Source organism: Rattus norvegicus, chromosome 7 (assembly GCF_021556685.1).
Source record: "Rattus norvegicus strain SHRSP/BbbUtx chromosome 7, alternate assembly SHRSP_T2T, whole genome shotgun sequence".
Classification (NCBI taxonomy): Eukaryota; Metazoa; Chordata; class Mammalia; order Rodentia; family Muridae; genus Rattus; species Rattus norvegicus.
Window position 1 is genome coordinate 83,186,861 of NC_141540.1, and position 21,825 is coordinate 83,208,685.

Here is a 21,825-nt window from a genome sequence, read left to right on the forward strand (position 1 = left end):
GCTGTTTAGTCGGCTGCCATTAGCATCACAGGGAGAGCCTCCACAAACAAGATTATAACCCACTGAGGTCGCAGATGATGGGGCACAGTGTTTGCCAATGAAGTATTAATAAGGTTGTATGCATTGTTATTTACAACAATATTCCTGTCTAACATTATTTCAGATTTACTTAATTATAGTATAGTATAAACAAAACATATGTGCTCAAGAAACAACAACAAAAACAGCTGTGAGTCATTTTATTGTGATAGTCTCTTTATTGTGGTAATAAAGCACCAGACCCACAGTAATCCCAGGGCGTACTTGTTTAGGAGTTTGGGATAATTAAGGTGGACTTCAAAGAGAAGAAAAAGGTTTATGGGTGTTCATATTCACAGACGCAAATGCCATAAGCAGAATTACACACAGATGTCGTAAAGTCACTTAGGTTGCTTACATGATAGAGCAAAACTTTAAAGTTGGGTGTTGGTGTTGGTATTATTCATTTTATTGTTATTTATTATTATTATCATCATTATTACTATTTACATGATTTTTGTGTGTGTGTGTGTGTGTGTGTGTGTGTGTGTGTGTGTTTTCCAGACACAGCATGGATATGGAGACCAAATTCTGTCTTTTCCTCCTACCGTGAAACAGGGTTTCTGTTTTCTACTGGATATGCCAGGCTCATTAGCTCTCAAGCTTCTAAAGAGTCTACTGAATCTGCATCTTATCTCCTGGAAAGATGTCTGAGATTTTAGACATCCATGCTATGTTTCCGGGTTTTATGTGCATTCTAAGTGTTCAAACTCAGGTCCTTACATTTGTTGAGTAAACACTTCACCCATTTATTTGTCTTCCCATCACTTCCCATCATACATAGGATATGAAAATCCATCCAAGAGCTTCTCATTTTAAAATCTATTACTTCCTAGTTCTTATCTATTTCTCCATTTCTTCCCCTCTTCAGTCTTCTTTGCAATCCCATTTAACCTAGAAATTCTCAAATGTTAATGCCTTTAAGCCATTTGAGGATCTCATTAAATGTATTCAGTTCTGAGGGTTAGTCCCCAAAATTCTGCATTTCTCTCAGGGTTCTGGTCAGCTCTGCTATTCTAGAATGAATGCTAGAGCCCAGTCTGGTCCTCAGAGTCTTACATTTCATGTATTCATCCTCGTCACAGGATGTGAAGTTGACTCTCTAGCTTTCTAACTCAGCTCTCAGCTATGACCAATTTTTCTTGAATTATAAAAGTAATGCACCCTGTGCAACTGTAATGCCACCCCTCTCTTCAGTAAGTTCCCTAATACCTGATGTAATGTCCTTATCAGCATCTCCGACCCATTCCCTCTGCTTCCTCCTGTCTATCTATTTCACGGTTTTATTTCCCATCCTCTTGCTTGCCTGCTCCTTAGAACTCCTCATGCTTCAATGAATGTTTCACTGAGTTCTCTGTCACTCTGAGCTCTCTTTTGAAAATATGTGAGATGTAGTAACTTTAATTTTAATTTTTCCTAGAAATCCCCTTATTATGTTCCTTTCAATAAGCCCGATTTCACATGGTAAATAATTGATAAAATAATGACCAGAGAAAAAGGAAGAAACATTTGACTATATTAGAAAAGCCAAACGAACATACAATAGGCATCCGTGGAATTTTACAGCTTAATGCTGGCCTTAGACTAATTACAACAAGCACATAAAGAGCAATGATAACAATCACAGAGCTGTGGAGATGGTGCAGTGGGGAAAATGCTCGGTGTGGAACAGTGAGGATCTGACTTTAGATTCCTTGGACTCCATATAAACCAGATATGGTAGCTGGCCACACCGGCTTTTCTATGCTGTGTTAAGAAACTGAAGCAGAAGAATTCCTGGGGATTTGCAGGCCAGGTCCCTTAGCTTGGATAGCAGTGAGCAGCAAGAGACCTTGTCATAATGAGATAGAATGTGAAGAACAGCAATCTCTTCATTTCTGAATTCCTCTTGCAACACACATAGATTTATCAAGTTTTTTCTAACAATTAAATTCCAGTCAATATTAACAAAGGTTTTGTTTTCAGGTAATGTGGGAAAATAAAAATAAGTAAAAGATGCCTTCTTAACTGTGAGTGGAAGGTATGCCTGTGTTATATAATGAATTCAAGGCAGGTTGGAATATCTCAGTGAGAAATGTTCTCAAATTAATAATAATAATGATGATGGTGATGATGATGATGATATCATGAAGTTTAGGTATAGAACAGTTTTGTAGTGTATATAAGGACCTGGGTTCAAATCCTAGAACTGCAAAGCAAATTCTGAAAATAATATTCAGACAAGTCAAGAGAGTCAAATTATGGATATATAAATGCAGGATGACAATTAGGGAGTAGATCTGAATGAGAGCAGAAGGAGGGAGGAGCTCGAAGGAATTGAGGGAGAGGAGATAATTTTCAGGATATATTATTGGGGAAAATAAGCTATTTTCAATAAATGAAAAATAGTAAAATGTTAAGTATTTCCTCAGAAAAAGGGTTGAGAATATCTAATATTTTGATGCAATCTAGACAATTTATTTTGCACATACAGATTTGATCAAAAATACCATATTTTTAATTTTAGAATACTTCAAAATGAGGCTTGGGATCATGGGTGATGATTGTTGTATACTGTACCATCAATTAGTTAATAGTGTTTAACAAAGCACCCCAAACAACATGTCTTAAAACAACCATTTCATACTCTTCTCATATGATGTATGCTATCTAGGGAGTTAGATGATCTGAACCAGAGTCTGCTGACTTTAGTTTAGATGAATCATGGAGTTAAACTTGGCCTTGTCCTGTGTGGTCTCTGAGCTCTCATTAGTGTGTCCTGGGAAATCAGAGGCAGAAGAAAGAGTATCTTTTCAGTATTCAGTGTTGGAACTGGTGACAGTTTGAATGACTGTGGTGGTGATGGGAGCAGGATGAAGAACAGGACTGAGAGAATTCCAAGTTACTACAGACTTCGTTACTTAGTCTCTAAGTCCGCATCAGTATGTGGGGTGTGGGGATAAACTCATACTTCTCACGTGCTGTTTCCTAACCTTTACATCAAACTCAGATATCCAAATAACTTATATTTTGACAGAGTCCACAAAAAAGATCATCAGATGTCACATGATGATACAGAATCTGACCATTGTCAGGAAAAACATAAAACCATATAGTAAAGATATCGGATCAAGACCCAACCCTTTGGTTTTCCATTGTAATGAGTCTAAGCTTTCCTACCTACCGCATGCCAGAATGAAGTTTTTTTCAACTAGTGAGGCCTTTGTTCATCTGCTAATTTTTATAGTGATTCCATACTTCAATAGGTTGTAAAGTTAAGTTTTATAAAATATGTAATTAAAGCAAAATGAAGTTGCACAAATTATTTTCAATTTTATTTAAATGAAATAATGTTCTAATATTATGAAAAACTGTCATAGAAATGACACAACTTTTATTGGAATAGAAATTTAAAGACAAAGTTATAGTATCTATTTTATCCTCCATTAATTAAATGCAAAAGCTATGCATGTCAAATTGCTACACACATGTTGGCATTATACAATGTACTCAGTATACTTCTTTATTATAAATAACTGAAAACAATATCTTATTTTTCAAACCCACATAACAAAACTGCAAATACCACACTTTTTTTCCTCCTCGTTTCACTTTATTTTTTGTAATATGGATGGAAAAACAGTTTACCTTACCCAAGATTAGTTTTAAAACATCTGTGGGCACAAAAACAGCAACAACCACAGTCACAAAAATACTAATTTTCTTTCACCTAAATGAAAAGGAAGATTTTACAGGGCTCAGCTTAAGAGAGTTGTGACGGAGTTACTAACAGTAGAAAAACTTTGTAACGCCTGGACAAAACACTCATAAGGCAAAATGGTCTTTTTTGCAGATATAAGTATAAGAAAGATGTGATGGTAAACAGTACAAACCTTTTCTTAAAACCATGAATAGCTTTGTTCTCCCAGATGCAGGAAAACCACTGAGGCCTGTGGCTTCAGTTATCAAGGTTCATATTTTGACACATGTATGCCACAGGAAGTCTTCTCCTTCTCTGAGGAAACAGAACTGGTGCCTACACTTAGTTCTCCCCTTTCATGGTAAAATCATATTTGATTCAATTTTTTTCTACTGTAACCTTGAACATTTATGAACAGAGAACTCTTCTTAATAGAATACTGCAGCCACATCAGGTTATCACAAAATCCCGTGTCCAAAACTTCACTTACTATAGATTATGTCATAAGGACATCTTATCTAAGGCACTTATAGCAGTTAACCAATTAGAAAATTCTTAGTCAAATGACTATGCTTTTTTTCCTATATTTCTCATAAATTACGAGTTATGCCAATTTTCTCCACTACTGTTATTTTACAAGATAGAAATTGCTTGAAGTAACAGAGCCTGGAGGAGAAAAAAACGTGAAGGGTAATATACTTAATCAAATAATACATTAGCTGTTTTGAAACACTTATAGTCAATTGTATAGTCATCAATTGAGGACAGCATTGTATATTCCAGATTAAACATGTGTTGAGTTTAACATGAACAGGTGTAGCATATGTACAATGATATTTAAAATCCTTCTATTATTTGTAGAAATATTTAAAGTATGACTCATAAAAAACAGAGTAGGATATGCATTTTGTAAGTACAGGGCAGTTAATTATCAAAAATTAAATTAGCATGAAAAATCTGAATGAAGAATTGAAGGCCTACAAACATTTTATAAAACAGCAATGCCACACATCTGCAAATACATGAAAGAAGAGCTGTACAATGGTTTGTTCCAACTCAAGTACTCCACATGTCACTTTCCTACATACCACCAATGAGAATGCTAACTGCATCATGTGTGTCGCTTTAAGAACTGGATGATAACTTTCCCACTTCTTACATATACTCAGGCTCTAAACATACCTGTGGATCAGTCAATCAAATTCCATGTAAATGAATACTGTAGCATGAGCGTAATTTACACCTACTATATCCATTCTTGATTATATTTTTATATCTTTTAACAACTGAATTCTCAGAAACTCAGGAGTCCTTAGGCACCTTTTACCCCCAACTCTTATCCTCCATGTACTGTATAGTATCATGGCTTACAAGGATGGCGTTACATTTGAACACGGGGAAACTGAAGTCAACTAGTAAATCTGACACTCAAAATGGGCTGGTGAACACCACTAACTTCTAGCCAACTCAGCAGACAAAGGTTTTCTCTATGTCCCTTTTGTGCAGTGACCTATTAGCAGGATTTCCCAGAATGGCACCAGTTCACCTCTGCAATCCATCTGCAACAGATTCTGGCAGTTCTGCTCCCATTTTTTTCCCTGTATGTTGTTTGTTGTTTATTCTTCTTTTGCTTTTACATGAAAGAAGCTGCATTTAGCATCATTGTGTTACAGATTCAAGATGTGATCCAGTAGCACTCTGAAGTGCAGCGAGCTGAACAGGTTCTTCCCTTTTCAAAACTCGACAGTGAGCAGCATCGTCTGGATAAAATCCACTCAAACACAGTGACCCGAGTGGAGACTCTGTGACCCCAGAAGGCTCCAGATCCATGGTCAAGAACACAGGTGACATCACGTAACCACTTGCTGCTGGAAGGGAGACGATGCTGGTTGTTTCGGAAGCTTCCAGATAGCTTCTCATTCGGGAACATCCCCAGATTGTTTTTCAGGTTTCTAATACTGGCATAGCGCCTTCAGAAGTCCAAGGGCCGGATCATCATGGTTGTGGAACGTAAGGAGTAACTGGGTCCTTTGAAGTAGTGCCACTTTATCCCATTCAGTTTTCCATGGTTTTGCCCCGCAGTGTAGAACATTCCGTTTAGATTGGAAGGGCCACAGGCATCAAACCACCAACCTGAAAAATGAGCCAATAGAAAGAAAAATGAGAAAAATGGAAGCAAGTTAGATCTAATATTTAAAGATCCATGTCACGATGGATGGGAGATTGTTCACCCTTGTTCTGACTATTTGCAAACTGGAAGCATTGAAACAGTATCCTCCCAGGAGAAGTGTTCCAGTGACACTTTTACCTAGTGTAACCAGAAGGAAGAAAATCAGGCAAACTCGTTTTCAATGTGACTGTGGTTAGATTCCCTTCCCACTGTAATTATGCAGTCTCTAAGCTTCGATTTTGAAGATAAAAGTCAGGCTTGATATAGAAGTGGAATTTGACTTTATGTCTTTAACTGACAGTCAAATAATTACTCGTGTATTAGTAAATCCAGAAACTTAGACAGCTGTGACTCAAACGATAAGAAAAACACCTTTTTTAACTTTCATAATTTTGTTAAGAATTAATCCTAAAATTAATTGGACACTATAGTGTCTATGATGTTTAAATTATATCTAGCCTCTCTATAAAGGTAGAGCAACATGGGAGTGTTTCCAATAGTGGCCGTATAGTTTATATTTAGCAATATTTCATCTATGATTGTTCAAATTGGTTTCAAATATAGTAGAAGAAAAGCTACACACAAAAATAATGTGGTGGCCTTGTGCTTACAGTCTGTTAGAATAATTGAACAAACTAGTTCTGTTTTCTTGATGAACTAAAGTTTTGGACTTTTCCGATAAATCTTAGTTCTTTTCTCCTGAAGTAACACTATTGAAGTCTTTAGGGAGAGATTTATGCCAGAGACATTCTAGAATATTTTTATTTGGATACACTTGACCTCTATTTGATTGCAGAGCTGTACCTAAGGGACTAATAGCTAACGAAAGGGAAAGTAGTCCAGCTGCTGTCTGATGGTAACATGAGCGTTGTCTTGCAGAAACTTTAGAAAAAGTTCAACAAAGTCATACTAGTTCTCCATGCTTTCAACTTGAAAAGGTTAATGCAGTTGGGGCGTGTTTATAAAGTCACACCAGGGACATAACAAGCAGCCTTTGTCACCAGTCCATTGGAGGAGCAGTAAGGTATGTCTGATGAATTCTGAGAGGTCCTGGATTCTGTGTTATATGCACACAGCTTGAACATTAACAGGGTCAAAACACGAGAGACAAGAAAGCTCTTGTTTGGCACAAAAGGAGGAACCGTATGATTCTGTTTTTCCTTCCTTATAATTAATTCCCTAATATTTGGTCAGTATTTCTAGTAGAAACATATGATTTATCTTGCAAAAGATATTCTAATTTTAAGAAGTTGATTTATCCAGAATATTTTCTTTAATAGAGCAAGCTGAAAGTCTAAAATGAAAGTCACCCTCATTGCTTCTGTGTTTTCAGTTTCCTCCAACCCCTGAGACTCTCCTGTCTCCGTGCTTAACCATTGAGTCTTCCCATTGCCCCTCCTTGTACCCATAGCAAAGGCATTAACTCAGTAAAGAAAGCCATGAAGATTCTGACAACCATATCTTGAGTTTGCATTCAGAGACTTATATCAAATGTCAACCTTATCTGGTTTATAGAAAGTCACAATAGTTTTAGAAAAAAATGCTGTGTGGCAATAGACAAGCCCTGGCTATGAAAGGAGAACCTAAAGGATGATGGGATGATGTTATGGGACACCATTTGACTGGGCTTAGGGCGGAGATAAGGCATATATATATATATATATATATATATATATATATATATATATATATATATCCTGTGAGAAAATAAAGCAAATCTATCCTGTGTGCTTTATCTAAGAGTGACACACATGAGTGCAGTGATGATGGCATTCTGGAGACAGTCACAGAAAAACTGTCACTGCTGGAATAGCCTCAAGATGAGAAATAGTCACCTAAATTAAAGCTCAGAAGATTCCAGAATGAAACAACTCAAACTTTTGTTCATGACTCTATTGGTAAATAATTAGTACTTCTCCCACTTGGGCTTGCTAAGCAATGGTGTGAGGAGGCTACAGGCCTCTCATTCACTGGCTCTGACAGACCAGTTCTTCTCATGAAGTGATTTATCTCAGTGCAAATGTGATGCAATAGTCATCATGACAGCCATGGTTCTTGTCCTCACAGAAACTGAATGCAGAGCGAGAAAGAGGAACAAAATGTGACAAGGTCATTACTGATCACTATCAGGAGTGCCATGATGAAAATAAGGGGCTTCTCATAGTATTGGAAGAAGCTGATGTCTCTAGAGGTCTGAGGAAGGAGGCAGCTAGGGGAAGATGAGCAAGGGTTCTTCCAGCTGCTGCAAATGTCAGCAGGAAGTCTGAGGAGCCTAGTCAATGTGTTTGGAGACTAAGAGAACCTAACTGTAGTCTACACAAAGTGAGCAGACACATTCAGGAAATGAAGGTGGAGAGTGGCTTGGACAGCTGAACAGTAATGTAGAAACATTTATACTTTAGCTAGCCTGCGTATCTATCATCAGGCAAATAAATAACATATTCTCTAGCAATGGGAACTTGTACTTAACCAAAGGAAATGGATCTGCTTGCTTAAAAGTTTCGTCAAACAGGGGCAGCCTCTATTCTATATGGTCTGCCAAAGCCATTTTGAGCATATGAACCAGTATGATGAGGGGGAAATTAAGTCTAGAATCAATTTCACACATACCAATCCATGGACAGGCAGAGAAGATGGTGAGTTAATTAAAACAAAATTCTTGACTTCAGGGCATTTGTATTGACAAAAACTGTCAAAAATTAGATGGCAGCTATTAAAACTTGTAGAAGGAACGTATTGTATAAGTAGGCTAGAGACTCTAATTGCCCAAGAAGCTTCAGAAACATATTCATTTACCACTTGCATTAGATCCAGGAGCATGAATTATTGGCTGGAAACCAATTCTAAATACAGTGTGTACCCTGGAAGAGCAGGAGGGTGTCTGCCAGCAGCTGGGGTTGCTGAGTGCCAGTGGGAAGGAAATTTGGGGAAAACAAATAGAAGAGAGAACACAGAGTTAGTTACTATGTTTGGGAAACTTTCTGTGAACAGTGGGGAGCCACCAGAGAGGCAAACTGAGAGAAAAAATAACTTGATTGATATTGACCTCCTTGGTCAACAGCCAGAAGATTCTAAGCAACAATAGTAATATTTGGTACTTACTGTGTAGTTAATATATATCACTAACTATGTAATGATACCTACCTATGGTTTTAGTCTCTTCGTTCTCCAAATGGCTTTAGAGAGTACCACAAGTTCCATTATAGAGACATCAACCCTCATAGAGTTGAAAGAACTCTTCTTGGTGACATTCACAGCACATGGACTATGTCTGAGTTATTATATTACAGCACAAGTAGAACTAAATAAGATGACTTACTTCCTATGGCAGTCTGTAAAATTTTATCTAGGCCCATAGTACCACTTAGAGATGCAGGGTAAGAGTTATAGTGGGAACAAAATTGCCCAAATGCTCCACATGCCTTACAGTGCCACAATGAAGACAAAGTTATAGCTGACATTGTTTCTATTTTTTTCTCAAGTGGGTCTATTAGAAAAATATGAACATTACTGATACACTTCATTATGATATTAGTATAAAACACTGTATCTCTGAATCTAATATTGTTTATTGAAGGTCTTCATGTGTTAAGGGATACAAATTTGAAATATCCAGTTAATCTAAGGATCAGTGGGCCACAAAGAGTAGAAACAATTATGCAGCAATTAAGGATGGCTAAGACAATTAACTAGCATGGCAGACAGCAAATCATAAGTATCCCTCATGAAAATTTCAGTTTCTTTATAAAATAGTCTGAACTTCAATGTAGAGGAAGCAGTCATTTTCATGATGTAAGATTTTGATATATGCATTTAAGCAAAGTAACCAACAGGGGCATTTCTTTTTGTCAAATATTTGTAATCATTCTTTTTTACTTTTTATCTTTTTGCTAAAACTGCTCAGCAAAATCAGACCTTAGAAAGGTATATATCCAGATGTTAGAAAGCATGGAAATGTAAAGAAGACAAATATGTAGACTTAATGTCATTGGAATTAGTAGCTAGTTTGTAACACGCTTTATGCCTGCATGAAGTTCTGCAAGAACAACTACAGGGGTCAGAGCTGTGTTTGCATCAACAAGCTGTGAGATGCCTGAGTTGTAGTGCTCAGGAATAAGAAATTGTCAACTCTATATTTTGTCCCTTGCTTTCCTTGGAGCAACAAATAAGAAATGCCTTAAGAAGTGACCTGGGAGACTGAGATGACTTGTTCAGTAGAATACCTGCCTGAAAGCTTGGAGACATGATTTCAGGTGCCTGGAACCCACTTGCAAAGTGGGACAAGGTAGTGAGTGAGTGCTAACACTTAAGAGTGGAAACAACCAGATCTTGACCTTCAGTGGCAAGCTAGCCTAGCCTAATCATGACTTGCAGGTTCACTGAGAGACTTTTCGTTGAAAAATAATAGTGAAAAGTGAACAAAGATAGACATTGGCATTGACCTCTGCCTATAACCACCCTACCTACACTCACACACACACTCCCCTTCCACACAGACACACAACACTCTCACACACATAGGCACACTATGGCTGCATGTGCTAATGAATATATAAAGCGCATGTAGCCACACATGCTTAGTGGTACCCCGGAAAGATATTTGTGCTCAAAAGAACTCAGTGAGACAGTAGAGGACAGAAGAGAGCAGCTTCCATTTGTCACTGGGAGAACTGATAGAATGTCTCAAATGTTTGAAGGCTGGCAACTCTTCACATAGGCTCTGCCAAGTATTTTTCATTATAACCTGTAACCTCATGTATATTTTAATAAGAAATCTGAGACGCATGTTTCTAATTCATTTACACTTAACTCATTAAAAGTTAGTTTTGTAATAACTATCTCAGGCTTCCCAGGACTTTAGAATTATTTGACCCTTTTATCTTTGAAGCAGAAAATTCACATTTTATCACTAATAAATGAAACTCTGCCCAGAAAATGGGGATTGGATTCTAAACTTTCTACCCAGGAAGTTCAAATTTATTTGAAAGTCAGGAAATCTAACTCTCACAGTCCTCTGATCCTAAACAAAACGTCTCTCAGCACTTCTTTTTTAAAGGTAAAACATACAGCAAAGTGGAAAGATATATCTGTGGGTTGCTTTCCTTCCCACTGTTAACGAACGCAATCTTATCATCAATATGCAGAAGAGTTCCCGGAGAAAGTAAGACTTCCCTCCTCATCAGTGAGGAGAAGGTGAGGCTGAGTTAAAGCTCTGGGTGTCATTGGTATGACAAAGGTCATAATGCAGAAGGCACATGCTGATTTTAGATGTAATACATTTCACCCTCAGCATGGCCCAGCTTTGGGAACAGCTCAGCTGCAGAACTCTTGTGAATGTGAGAAGAGCCTTTTCAGAGATCCGTCTGTCTTTCTTCCTTCATCTCCTGTGTGTGTGTGTGTGTGTGTGTGTGTGTGTGTGTGTGTGTGTGTGTTGTGAGCGTGTGTGAGCATGAGTGCTTGCTTGCATGCATGTGTTTCTTATTTTCCTCTTTCTTCCACAGATGAAAAGTTGTTGACTCTGGCCAGTAATATTGAACTTATTTAAATCCTGCACATGTCCTCTTACTGTCTTTCTCCTTCTATGAACTTCACCTTTAAGCACGTCGAGTGAGGAACCGCTTGGGAAAATATTCTGCCAACATTTAAATACACCTCCTTCGTTCTCTCTAAACGCCTTTACTCCCAACAGAAGCAGTACAGAAAATAGAGTGATGACCTCTGCGGTTGAGTACATGTGTGCAGCTCTTACTTCTGACACGAGTTCTGTGCACAAAGGCGAATGACCTCACTTCTCTGTATCTCAGATCTTGTGAAAGGAGTTAGTAAGGCCTGTATTTTCCCTAATCAAAAAGGTTTGGGGAGGCTGAATCTGAATAATGAAACACAGATCATTTAGGCTAATGGAAAAAGTCTGTGAGACAACAAAGCTACATATCTATTTTCTGTCTAATGGATTATAATACAAATAAAAGTATATATTTGTTTATTTCTCACAGATATCCAACTACTAGCCTGGAGTTGTAGCATTTTGCCATCGGTATAGTTGTGCACATAACTAATAGACTATAGTTCTAATGCCCTCCCCTATAAACTTGTGAATGATTCTCCATGTTGAAGCAAATATCCTACAGCATGGAAAGTAGAAATAAAATTCTAAGCACTAAGTTTAGGAAGATCAACTTGGTAGGAAAGTCAGAAGCCTTACAAATAAAACTTTGAAAATTCACGAGGCCAATTCTCCTTGTGTTTTGTGATTCTTAGATACTGGTATCTATTCTTGATATTTAACCATCCTTTTATTCCATATTTGTCTATGAAATGCTTGTGTCTAATCACATGCTCTAAATAAAATTTGATGCCGGAGGAACACTGGCACTTTATTATTTTTTTTTACCGTTTTACAAACTAACTGTTGAATTTGAGATCATCTTACAGTCTCAGATAACGTACTCATTGAAGAAACCCAGGCTTACTGAACTCATCATATGTGTCCCACACGAAGGCCAACTGAAGACCAAATGGTAGGCAGTGCCCAGCTATAATGCAGAGGACACATGCTTCTGGCAGGTACAGTTTGCACTAAATTTAAGATGTGAATGGAAATAAGAGAAACTCAAGGTAGATTTTCTACACCCAGCCTCAGATAATCTGGACCATTTAAACATACCATGTAAGGATTGCAAACCACTCATAAAACTTTGCCCAGCTCTTCCTGACTTTAGAAAAATGCCAACTTGACTACATCTATTTTCCCAAGGATCCTGACATTTCCATATCAACCACCGCATCACAAGGAATTTTCCCCTCTGTCTTTGTCAAGGTTAGAACCCAAGCAGAGTAAGCATTTATCAACCACTGTGCGCATCTGGTAAGTCCTAGGACATAATGAAAAATTTATGTGTATGGCTTTATGCACTCTTTTGGGATGGAACTGAAAAAACTATCCTTTGTTAGCTTTAGAAAGCCTTGCCTGTCAGCTGACATGGTTTATATGTGGGAAAAGAGGGCAGAGTTTCTACCACAGCAGATTCTTTTTGAGGAGGTTAGGTCACATTTTTACATAGTTTTTATATTATATACTAAATATGGAAATCACATTGAAACAAAACTCACATAAGGAAAGAGAAGTAAAATAAAACCATGCTTGTTTGCTTTTTGTTGTTAGCAACTTCTAATATTTGTATTTTATGCACTTTTAGACAAGATTATTTATATAATTATTTGATATGTAGATTGATTGAACAACTCAAGTTTTATAATTGAGTTTTAGACTGATTTTTCCAACTGTTTAGTTGATTTAACAAAAAAGACCATGTTCTAGGTGAAAATAAGTTTACTTTGAAAGAGACATTCTAACAGTAGAAGCTCTTTAATTTCCGGTTTTAGATTCAGAAGAATTCTTGTTCAAGTATTTTAGTTACAATAAGTTAGGCAAACAGGAGCATGCATGGAATGATATTGCACTTGCTTGGTCTCGATGCTAACTAGTTGTGAAAACTGACAAGTTGGACTGAAACTGCTCACTCTCTTTGGACTGGGGAGTACAAAGCAAAGTCTCGTGAAGGACTAAGGAAGCGTTTTCTATCTCTTCATCAGTGTCTCCCATCTACCCCAGACAAAGTTGCACAGTCCTGTACTTTAGACTTGGAGGAACTTAGGGCAAAAACTGAACACATTTCCTAAGCTCAATGGCAGTCACCCAGCAGGGCTACATCTGGCTTATAAGCCTCTGCTGATAAATCATTCTATTTAGTGTTCACTTGAGAAGTTGTTTCAGTAGAAAAGTCTGTGTGACAATATTTATATTGAAATATATGGTCTGGTGTAATAAAAAGGTTGTAATGAAACATAAAATTATTCAATATTTAAGCTGGGTAGAAGGACTTCTGGCTTCCTGGTAACATAGGAATAAATCTACATACTTGTGAGATGCCATAGAACAGTCTGCTCTTCGCTTCTGTGCATGTGAATACATGATGCCGCCTCGGGCCATAGTGTTCCCCTTTCAACTCAACAGTGCTGAACATATAAATTATCACTACCCATGTGCTAAAAAACATGATGTTTTTCTCTACTAGCACTATAATTGCTACATGGACCAACAAACCTGCAGAACCAGAAGGAAGATTGAGATTTTTGAAAACTAGGAGGGAAGATCATAATTAAATTCTTGAAAGTAAATAGCTTTCTCACTCTTACTCTCTCTTCTCTTTCTCCTTTTCTCTTGCTCTAGCTCTCTTGCCTCTTGCTCTTGCCTTCCTGCCCTCTTCCCTTTGTCCCTTCTCTCCCCATTCCTCTCCCCACTTCCTTCCACGTGCTCATGACCGGACTTCACTCCTTTCCTCGTCTACTCTTCTTCTCTCAGTAAACCTTTCCATGTGGAAAAAATAGCTTTCCCTTCAGTTCTTGCAAATGCTCATAATGATTAAGGCACCACCCTCTAGCAGTTCACTCTAGTGACTGGTTCCTGGATGCTCCATCTAAAGTTTTTCCCTTCTTCCTTATAATTCTATTATATTTTATATTATATCTATAAAACTGTTATTGTTCAAACTTGTGCATTCTTTGTGCATTATTTTTCTGACCACTTCTTTTTATATTGACATGAACTCTAGTCTATCCAGTTCATTACTCTAGCAGTAATTCCCTTTACTAAGATGTACTCATTAAATAAATATATGGTAGACTGATAGAAGTAATGAGATTAGGAAACTAGTCAAAGGTTCTGCTTTGCATTCATCTGCAATAGCAGTAGCTTTCAGTTAAGTTCATCTTTTGGTTCTAATCTTAACAGATGAGGGGGCCCATGGCACCAGTATCTTCAACTCAAACTCCATTGAGTTCTTCAAGAAAACCCTTTATGACTGTTAGTGAGCAGTAGATAGGACTTCAACCATGAAAGTTTTTAACAGATGACAAATCCCACAAGTTCTTCCTTTCAAATTATAAAGACTCTCGTTTGCTCAAAAGAGACACTATCAAGCAGGAGTGAGCTCAAACATGATTTATACAGAAAAGGAAAGGAAAAGCCATTAGACAATGAAATGGTCAAATTTCTAAGGGAAAATTTGACGGGGACCAGAGAGTGGTGGGTAGTAGCTCTGTAGGATATATGCTCCAGGCCATGCTCCAGTGACTTGGAAAGCTATTGACATTCATGCCTATGATTTTCAGTTCTCAGCTCTCAAAATTCCACAGCTTAGATTTTCAGTGTGAATGGCTTTACAAGACCCAGGTTCCTTCAGAAGGATATTTGATAGGGTAGTAGCATTTATTACAAAAACACATTTACTTAGACTAGTCCATTGCAAGCAATAAATAGAAAAATTTCTTCCCATGTATGTGTTTATGAGTGAGTAAGAAGCAAGTCCAAGGGCGATTACGGATGAAAGAACCTGACAGAGTTCAGTCATGAGGCAAAATTTAGGTCCTAACACAGAGATTGGTGGTTTCTCAACAACCAAGGCACGTCCTCCTCTTTTTACTCCTTGTTTGAATTTTCCTGACAGGAAGATGAACACCAATGTTGTTCTTCTACATACACATTTGAAAGATCTCCCTGTTGGTTGTTCTAGGACTGTATTTATTTCTTTGGAAAAATGTATTTGTCAAAATATACATGGAGACTATGAGTTATGTTTCAACACTCAAACAGGCAGGGAACTTGGATGTTCCAGTCTTTGTATAAAGCTACCAATAATGTTATTTATTGAACCAGAGAGTTGATGCAAGATGCATCAGTGGCTACCATTTTAAAATAATTCTTGAATTTCTAATGTTGATCCTTGGGTACAAGTCATAGAATTACAAATAGGTAACTTGTATATGCCTGAGAAGGTCAAATTATGATGCCAGAATAATTTATTCAGCACTACAATATAACAGTAAATATGATAAGAGCAGATTCATGTCATGCTATCCTTGGTAATAGACTGATCTTGTATTGAAATAATGTCATTGTAGCTGAAGTGGTTTTTAGGCTGTGATTGGACAGTGGCAGAAAGGCAAACGGATGGTCACATGGGCTTCATTGAACATTACTCTAAAACCTTCATCTTTTCTATGCTCTAGTAACCCAGGACAGAAACGCTAACTTAAAATTTCGTTGCACTGGATCTAAAAGTGAAGAGCAACTTCAAGGATTAAAAAATGGAAATCAGGTTCTCTGCACCCAAATCCCGTGGGAGGGAGAGCTAAACCTTCAGAGAGGCAGACAAGCCTGGGAAACCAGAAGAGACTGCTCCCTGCACACACATCTCGGACGCCAGAGGAAAAAGCCAAAGACCATCTGGAACCCTGGTGCACAGAAGCTCCCGGAAGGGGCGGCACAGGTCTTCCTGGTTGCTGCCGCTGCAGAGAGCCCCTGGGCAGCACCCCACGAGCGAACCTGAGCCTAGGGACCACAGGTAAGACCAAATTTTCTGCTGCAAGAAAGCTGCCTGGTGAGCTTGGGACACATGGAAGCAGAATTTCTCTAGGACCGGGCACGTTCTGTGTTTACCGGAAGTCCCACACCCACGGATCCCGGCCCGCAGCAGCTCTCTGCTCCCAGACCCGGTGAGAGAGAGACCCAACCGCCTGGTCAGGTGGGCACTCCTGAGGCTGCAGAGCAGAAGAGACCACCAACACTGCTCACCCCTGCCCACTTCCCTGGCCCAAGAGGAAACTGTATAAAGCCTCTGGGCTCCCGTGGGGGAGGGCCCAGGAGCAGCAGGACACCTGCCTGAAACACCGCCGGAACCTGAAAGAAACAGACCGGATAAACAGTTCTCTGCACCCAAATCCCGTGGGAGGGAGAGCTAAACTTTCAGAGAGGCAGACAGGCCTGGGAAACCAGAAGAGACTGCTCTCTGCACACACATCTCGGACGCCAGAGGAAAAAGCCAAAGGCCATCTGGAACCCTGGTGCACTGAAGCTCCCGGAAGGGGCGGCACAGGTCTTCCTGGTTGCTGCCGCTGCAGAGAGCCCCTGGGCAGCACCCCACGAGCGAACCTGAGCCTAGGGACCACAAGTAAGACCAAATTTTCTGCTGCAAGAAAGCTGCCTGGTGAACTCAAGACACAGGCCCACAGGAACAGCTGAAGACCTGTAGAGAGGGAAAACTACACGCCCGAAAGCAGAACACTCTGTCCCCAGAACTGACTGAAAGAGAGGAAAACAGGTCTACAGCACTCCTGACACACAGGCTTATAGGACAGTCTAGCCACTGTCAGAAATAGCAGAACAAAGTAACACTAGAGATAATCTGATGGTGAGAGGCAAGCGCAGGAACCCAAGCAACAGAAACCAAGACTACATGCCATCATCGGAGCCCAATTCTCCCACCAAAACAAACATGGAATATCCAAACACACCAGAAAAGCAAGATCTAGTTTCAAAATCATATTTGATCATGATGCTGGAGGACTTCAAGAAAGACATGAACACACTTAGGGAAACACAGGAAAACATTAATAAACAAGTAGAAGCCTACAGAGAGGAATCGCAAAAATCCCTGAAAGAATTCCAGGAAAACACAATCAAACAGTTGAAGGAATTAAAAATGGAAATAGAAGCAATCAAGAAAGAACACATGGAAACAACCCTGGATATAGAAAACCAAAAGAAGAGACAAGGAGCTGTAGATACAAGCTTCACCAACAGAATACAAGAGATGGAAGAGAGAATCTCAGGAGCAGAAGATTCCATAGAAATCATTGACTCAACTGTCAAAGATAATGTAAAGCGGAAAAAGCTACTGGTCCAAAACATACAGGAAATCCAGGACTCAATGAGAAGATCAAACCTAAGGATAATAGGTATAGAAGAGAGTGAAGACTCCCAGCTCAAAGGACCAGTAAATATCTTCAACAAAATCATAGAAGAAAACTTCCCTAACCTAAAAAAAGAGATACCCATAGACATACAAGAAGCCTACAGAACTCCAAATAGATTGGACCAGAAAAGAAACACCTCCCATTACATAATTGTCAAAACACCAAACGCACAAAATAAAGAAAGAATATTAAAAGCAGTAAGGGAAAAAGGTCAAGTAACATATAAAGGGAAACCTATCAGAATCACACCAGACTTTTCGTCAGAAGCTATGAAGGCCAGAAGATCCTGGACTGATGTCATACAGACCCTAAGAGAACACAAATGCCAGCCCAGGTTACTGTATCCAGCAAAACTCTCAATTAACATTGATGGAGAAACCAAGATATTCTATGACAAAACGAAATTTACACAATATCTTTCTACAAATCCAGCACTACAAAGGATAATAAATGGTAAAGCCCAACATAAGGAGGCAAGCTATACCCTAGAAGAAGCAAGAAACTAATCGTCTTGGCAACAAAACAAAGAGAATGAAAGCACACAAACATAACCTCACATCCAAATATGAATATAAAGGGAAACAATAATCACTATTCCTTAATATCTCTCAATATCAATGGCCTCAACTCCCCAATAAAAAGACATAGATTAACAAACTGGATACGCAACGAGGACCCTGCATTCTACTGCCTACAGGAAACACACCTCAGAGACAAAGACAGACACTACCTCAGAGTGAAAGGCTGGAAAACAACTTTCCAAGCAAATGGTCAGAAGAAGCAAGCTGGAGTAGCCATTCTAATATCAAAAAAAATCAATTTCCAACTAAAAGTCATCAAAAAAGATAAGGAAGGACACTTCATATTCATCAAAGGAAAAATCCACCAAGATGAACTCTCAATCCTAAATATCTATGCCCCAAATACAAGGGCACCTACATACGTAAAAGAAACCTTACTAAATCTCAAAACACACATTGCACCTCACACAATAATAGTGGGAGATTTCAACACCCCACTCTCATCAATGGACAGATCATGGAAACAGAAATTAAACAGTGATGTTGACAGACTAAGAGAAGTCATGAGCCAAATGGACTTAACGGATATTTATAGAACATTCTATCCTAAAGCAAAAGGATATACCTTCTTCTCAGCTCCTCATGGTACTTTCTCCAAAACTGACCATATAATTGGTCAAAAAACGGGCCTCAACAGGTACAGAAAGATAGAAATAATCCCATGCGTGCTATCGTACCACCACGGCCTAAAACTGGTCTTCAATAACAATAAGGGAAGAATGCCCACATATACGTGGAAATTGAACAATGCTCTACTCAATGATAACCTGGTCAAGGAAGAAATAAAGAAAGAAATTAAAAACTTTTTAGAATTTAATGAAAATGAAGATACAACATACTCAAACTTATGGGACACAATGAAAGCTGTGCTAAGAGGAAAACTCATAGCGCTGAGTGCCTGCAGAAAGAAACAGGAAAGAGCATATGTCAGCAGCTTGACAGCACACCTAAAAGCTCTAGAACAAAAAGAAGTAAATACACCCAGGAGGAGTAGAAGGCAGGAAATAATCAAACTCAGAGCTGAAATCAACCAAGTAGAAACAAAAAGGACCATAGAAAGAATCAACAGAACCAAAAGTTGGTTCTTTGAGAAAATCAACAAGATAGATAAACCCTTAGCCAGACTAACGAGAGGACACAGAGAGTGCGTCCAAATTAACAAAATCAGAAATGAAAAGGGAGACATAACTACAGATTCAGAGGAAATTCAAAAAATCATCAGATCTTACTATAAAAACCTATATTCAACAAAATTTGAAAATCTTCAGGAAATGGACAATTTCCTAGACAGATACCAGGTATCGAAGTTAAATCAGGAACAGATAAACCAGTTAAACAACTCCATAACTCCTAAGGAAATAGAAGCAGTCATTAAAGGTCTCCCAACCAAAAAGAGCCCAGGTCCAGACGGGTTTAGTGCAGAATTCTATCAAACCTTCATAGAAGACCTCATACCAATATTATCCAAACTATTCCACAAAATTGAAACAGATGGAGCCCTACCGAATTCCTTCTACGAAGCCACAATTACTCTTATACCTAAACCACACAAAGACACAACAAAGAAAGAGAACTTCAGACCAATTTCCCTTATGAATATCGACGCAAAAATACTCAATAAAATTCTGGCAAACTGAATTCAAGAGCACATCAAAACAATCATCCACCATGATCAAGTAGGCTTCATCCCAGGCATGCAGGGATGTTTTAATATACGGAAAACCATCAACGTGATCCATTATATAAACAAACTGAAAGAACAGAACCACATGATCATTTCATTAGATGCTGAGAAAGCATTTGACAAAATTCAACACCCCTTCATGATAAAAGTCATGGAAAGAATAGGAATTCAAGGCCCATACCTAAACATAGTAAAAGCCATATACAGCAAACCAGTTGCTAACAGTAAACTAAATGGCGAGAAACTTGAAGCAATCCCACTAAAATCAGGGACTAGACAAGGCTGCCCACTCTCTCCCTACTTATTCAATATAGTTCTTGAAGTTCTAGCCAGAGCAATCAGACAACAAAAGGAGATCAAAGGGATACAGATCGGAAAAGAAGAGGTCAAAATATCACTATTTGCAGATGACATGATAGTATATTTAAGTGATCCCAAAAGTTCCACCAGAGAACTACTAAAGCTGATAAACAACTTCAGCAAAGTGGCTGGGTATAAAATTAACTCAAATAAATCAGTTGCCTTCCTCTATACAAAAGAGAAACAAGCCGAGAAAGAAATTAGGGAAACGACACCCTTCATAATAGACCCAAATAATATAAAGTACCTCGGTGTGACTTTAACCAAGCAAGTAAAAGATCTGTACAATAAGAACTTCAAGACACTGAGGAAAGAAATTGAAGAAGACCTCAGAAGATGGAAAGATCTCCCATGCTCATGGATTGGCAGGATTAATATAGTAAAAATGGCCATTTTACCAAAAGCAATCTACAGATTCAATGCAATCCCCATCAAAATACCAATCCAATTCTTCAAAGAGTTAGACAGAACAATTTGCAAATTCATCTGGAATAACAAAAAACCCAGGATAGCTAAAGCTATCCTCAACAATAAAAGGACTTCAGGGGGAATCACTATCCCTGAACTCAAGCAGTATTACAGAGCAATAGTGATAAAAACTGCATGGTATTGGTACAGAGACAGACAGATAGACCAATGGAATAGAATTGAAGACCCAGAAATGAACCCACACACCTATGGTCACTTGATTTTTGACAAAGGAGCCAAAACCATCCAATGGAAAAAAGATAGCATTTTCAGCAAATGGTGCTGGTTCAACTGGAGGTCACCATGTATAAGAATGCAGATCGATCCATGCTTATCACCCTGTACAAAGCTTAAGTCCAAGTGGATCAAGGACCTCCACATCAAACCAGACACACTCAAACTAATAGAAGAAAAACTAGGGAAACATCTGGAACACATGGGCCCTGGAAAAAATTTCCTGAACAAAACACCAATGGCTTATGCTCTAAGATCAAAAATCGACAAATGGGATCTCATAAAACTGCAAAGCTTCTGTAAGGCAAAGGACACTGTGGTTAGGACAAAACGGCAACCAACAGATTGGGAAAAGATCTTTACCAATCCTACAACAGATAGAGGCCTTATATCCAAAATATACAAAGAACTCAAGAAGTTAGACCACAGGGAAACAAATAACCCTATTAAAAATGGGGTTCAGAGCTAAACAAAGAATTCACAGCTGAGGAATGCCGAATGGCTGAGAAACACCTAAAGAAATGTTCAACATCTTTAGTCATAAGGGAAATGCAAATCAAAACAACCCTGAGATTTCACCTCACACCAGTGCGATTGGCTAAGATCAAAAACTCAGGTGACAGCAGATGCTGGCGAGGATGTGGAGAAAGAGGAACACTCCTCCATTGTTGGTGGGATTGCAGACTGGTAAAACCATTCTGGAAATCAGTCTGGAGGTTCCTCAGAAAATTGGACATTGAACTGCCTGAGGATC

The 21,825-nt window shown here is 38.5% G+C and overlaps 1 protein-coding gene across 4 annotated transcripts in view; it reads right to left on the bottom strand.

Moving 5' to 3' along the window:
- Positions 1-536: 536 nt before the first annotated feature.
- Positions 537-21,825, bottom strand: part of Angpt1 (angiopoietin 1) — a 248,746-nt gene continuing 227,457 nt past the window's right edge. For 3 of the 4 annotated variants that reach the window (XM_087559330.1, XM_087559332.1, XM_087559331.1), the window contains exon 9: positions 537-5,890. In XM_087559330.1, the coding sequence (XP_087415456.1) occupies positions 5,730-5,890 (161 nt within the window). In that variant the 3' untranslated portion in view covers positions 537-5,729. 4 annotated transcript variants of the gene reach the window in all.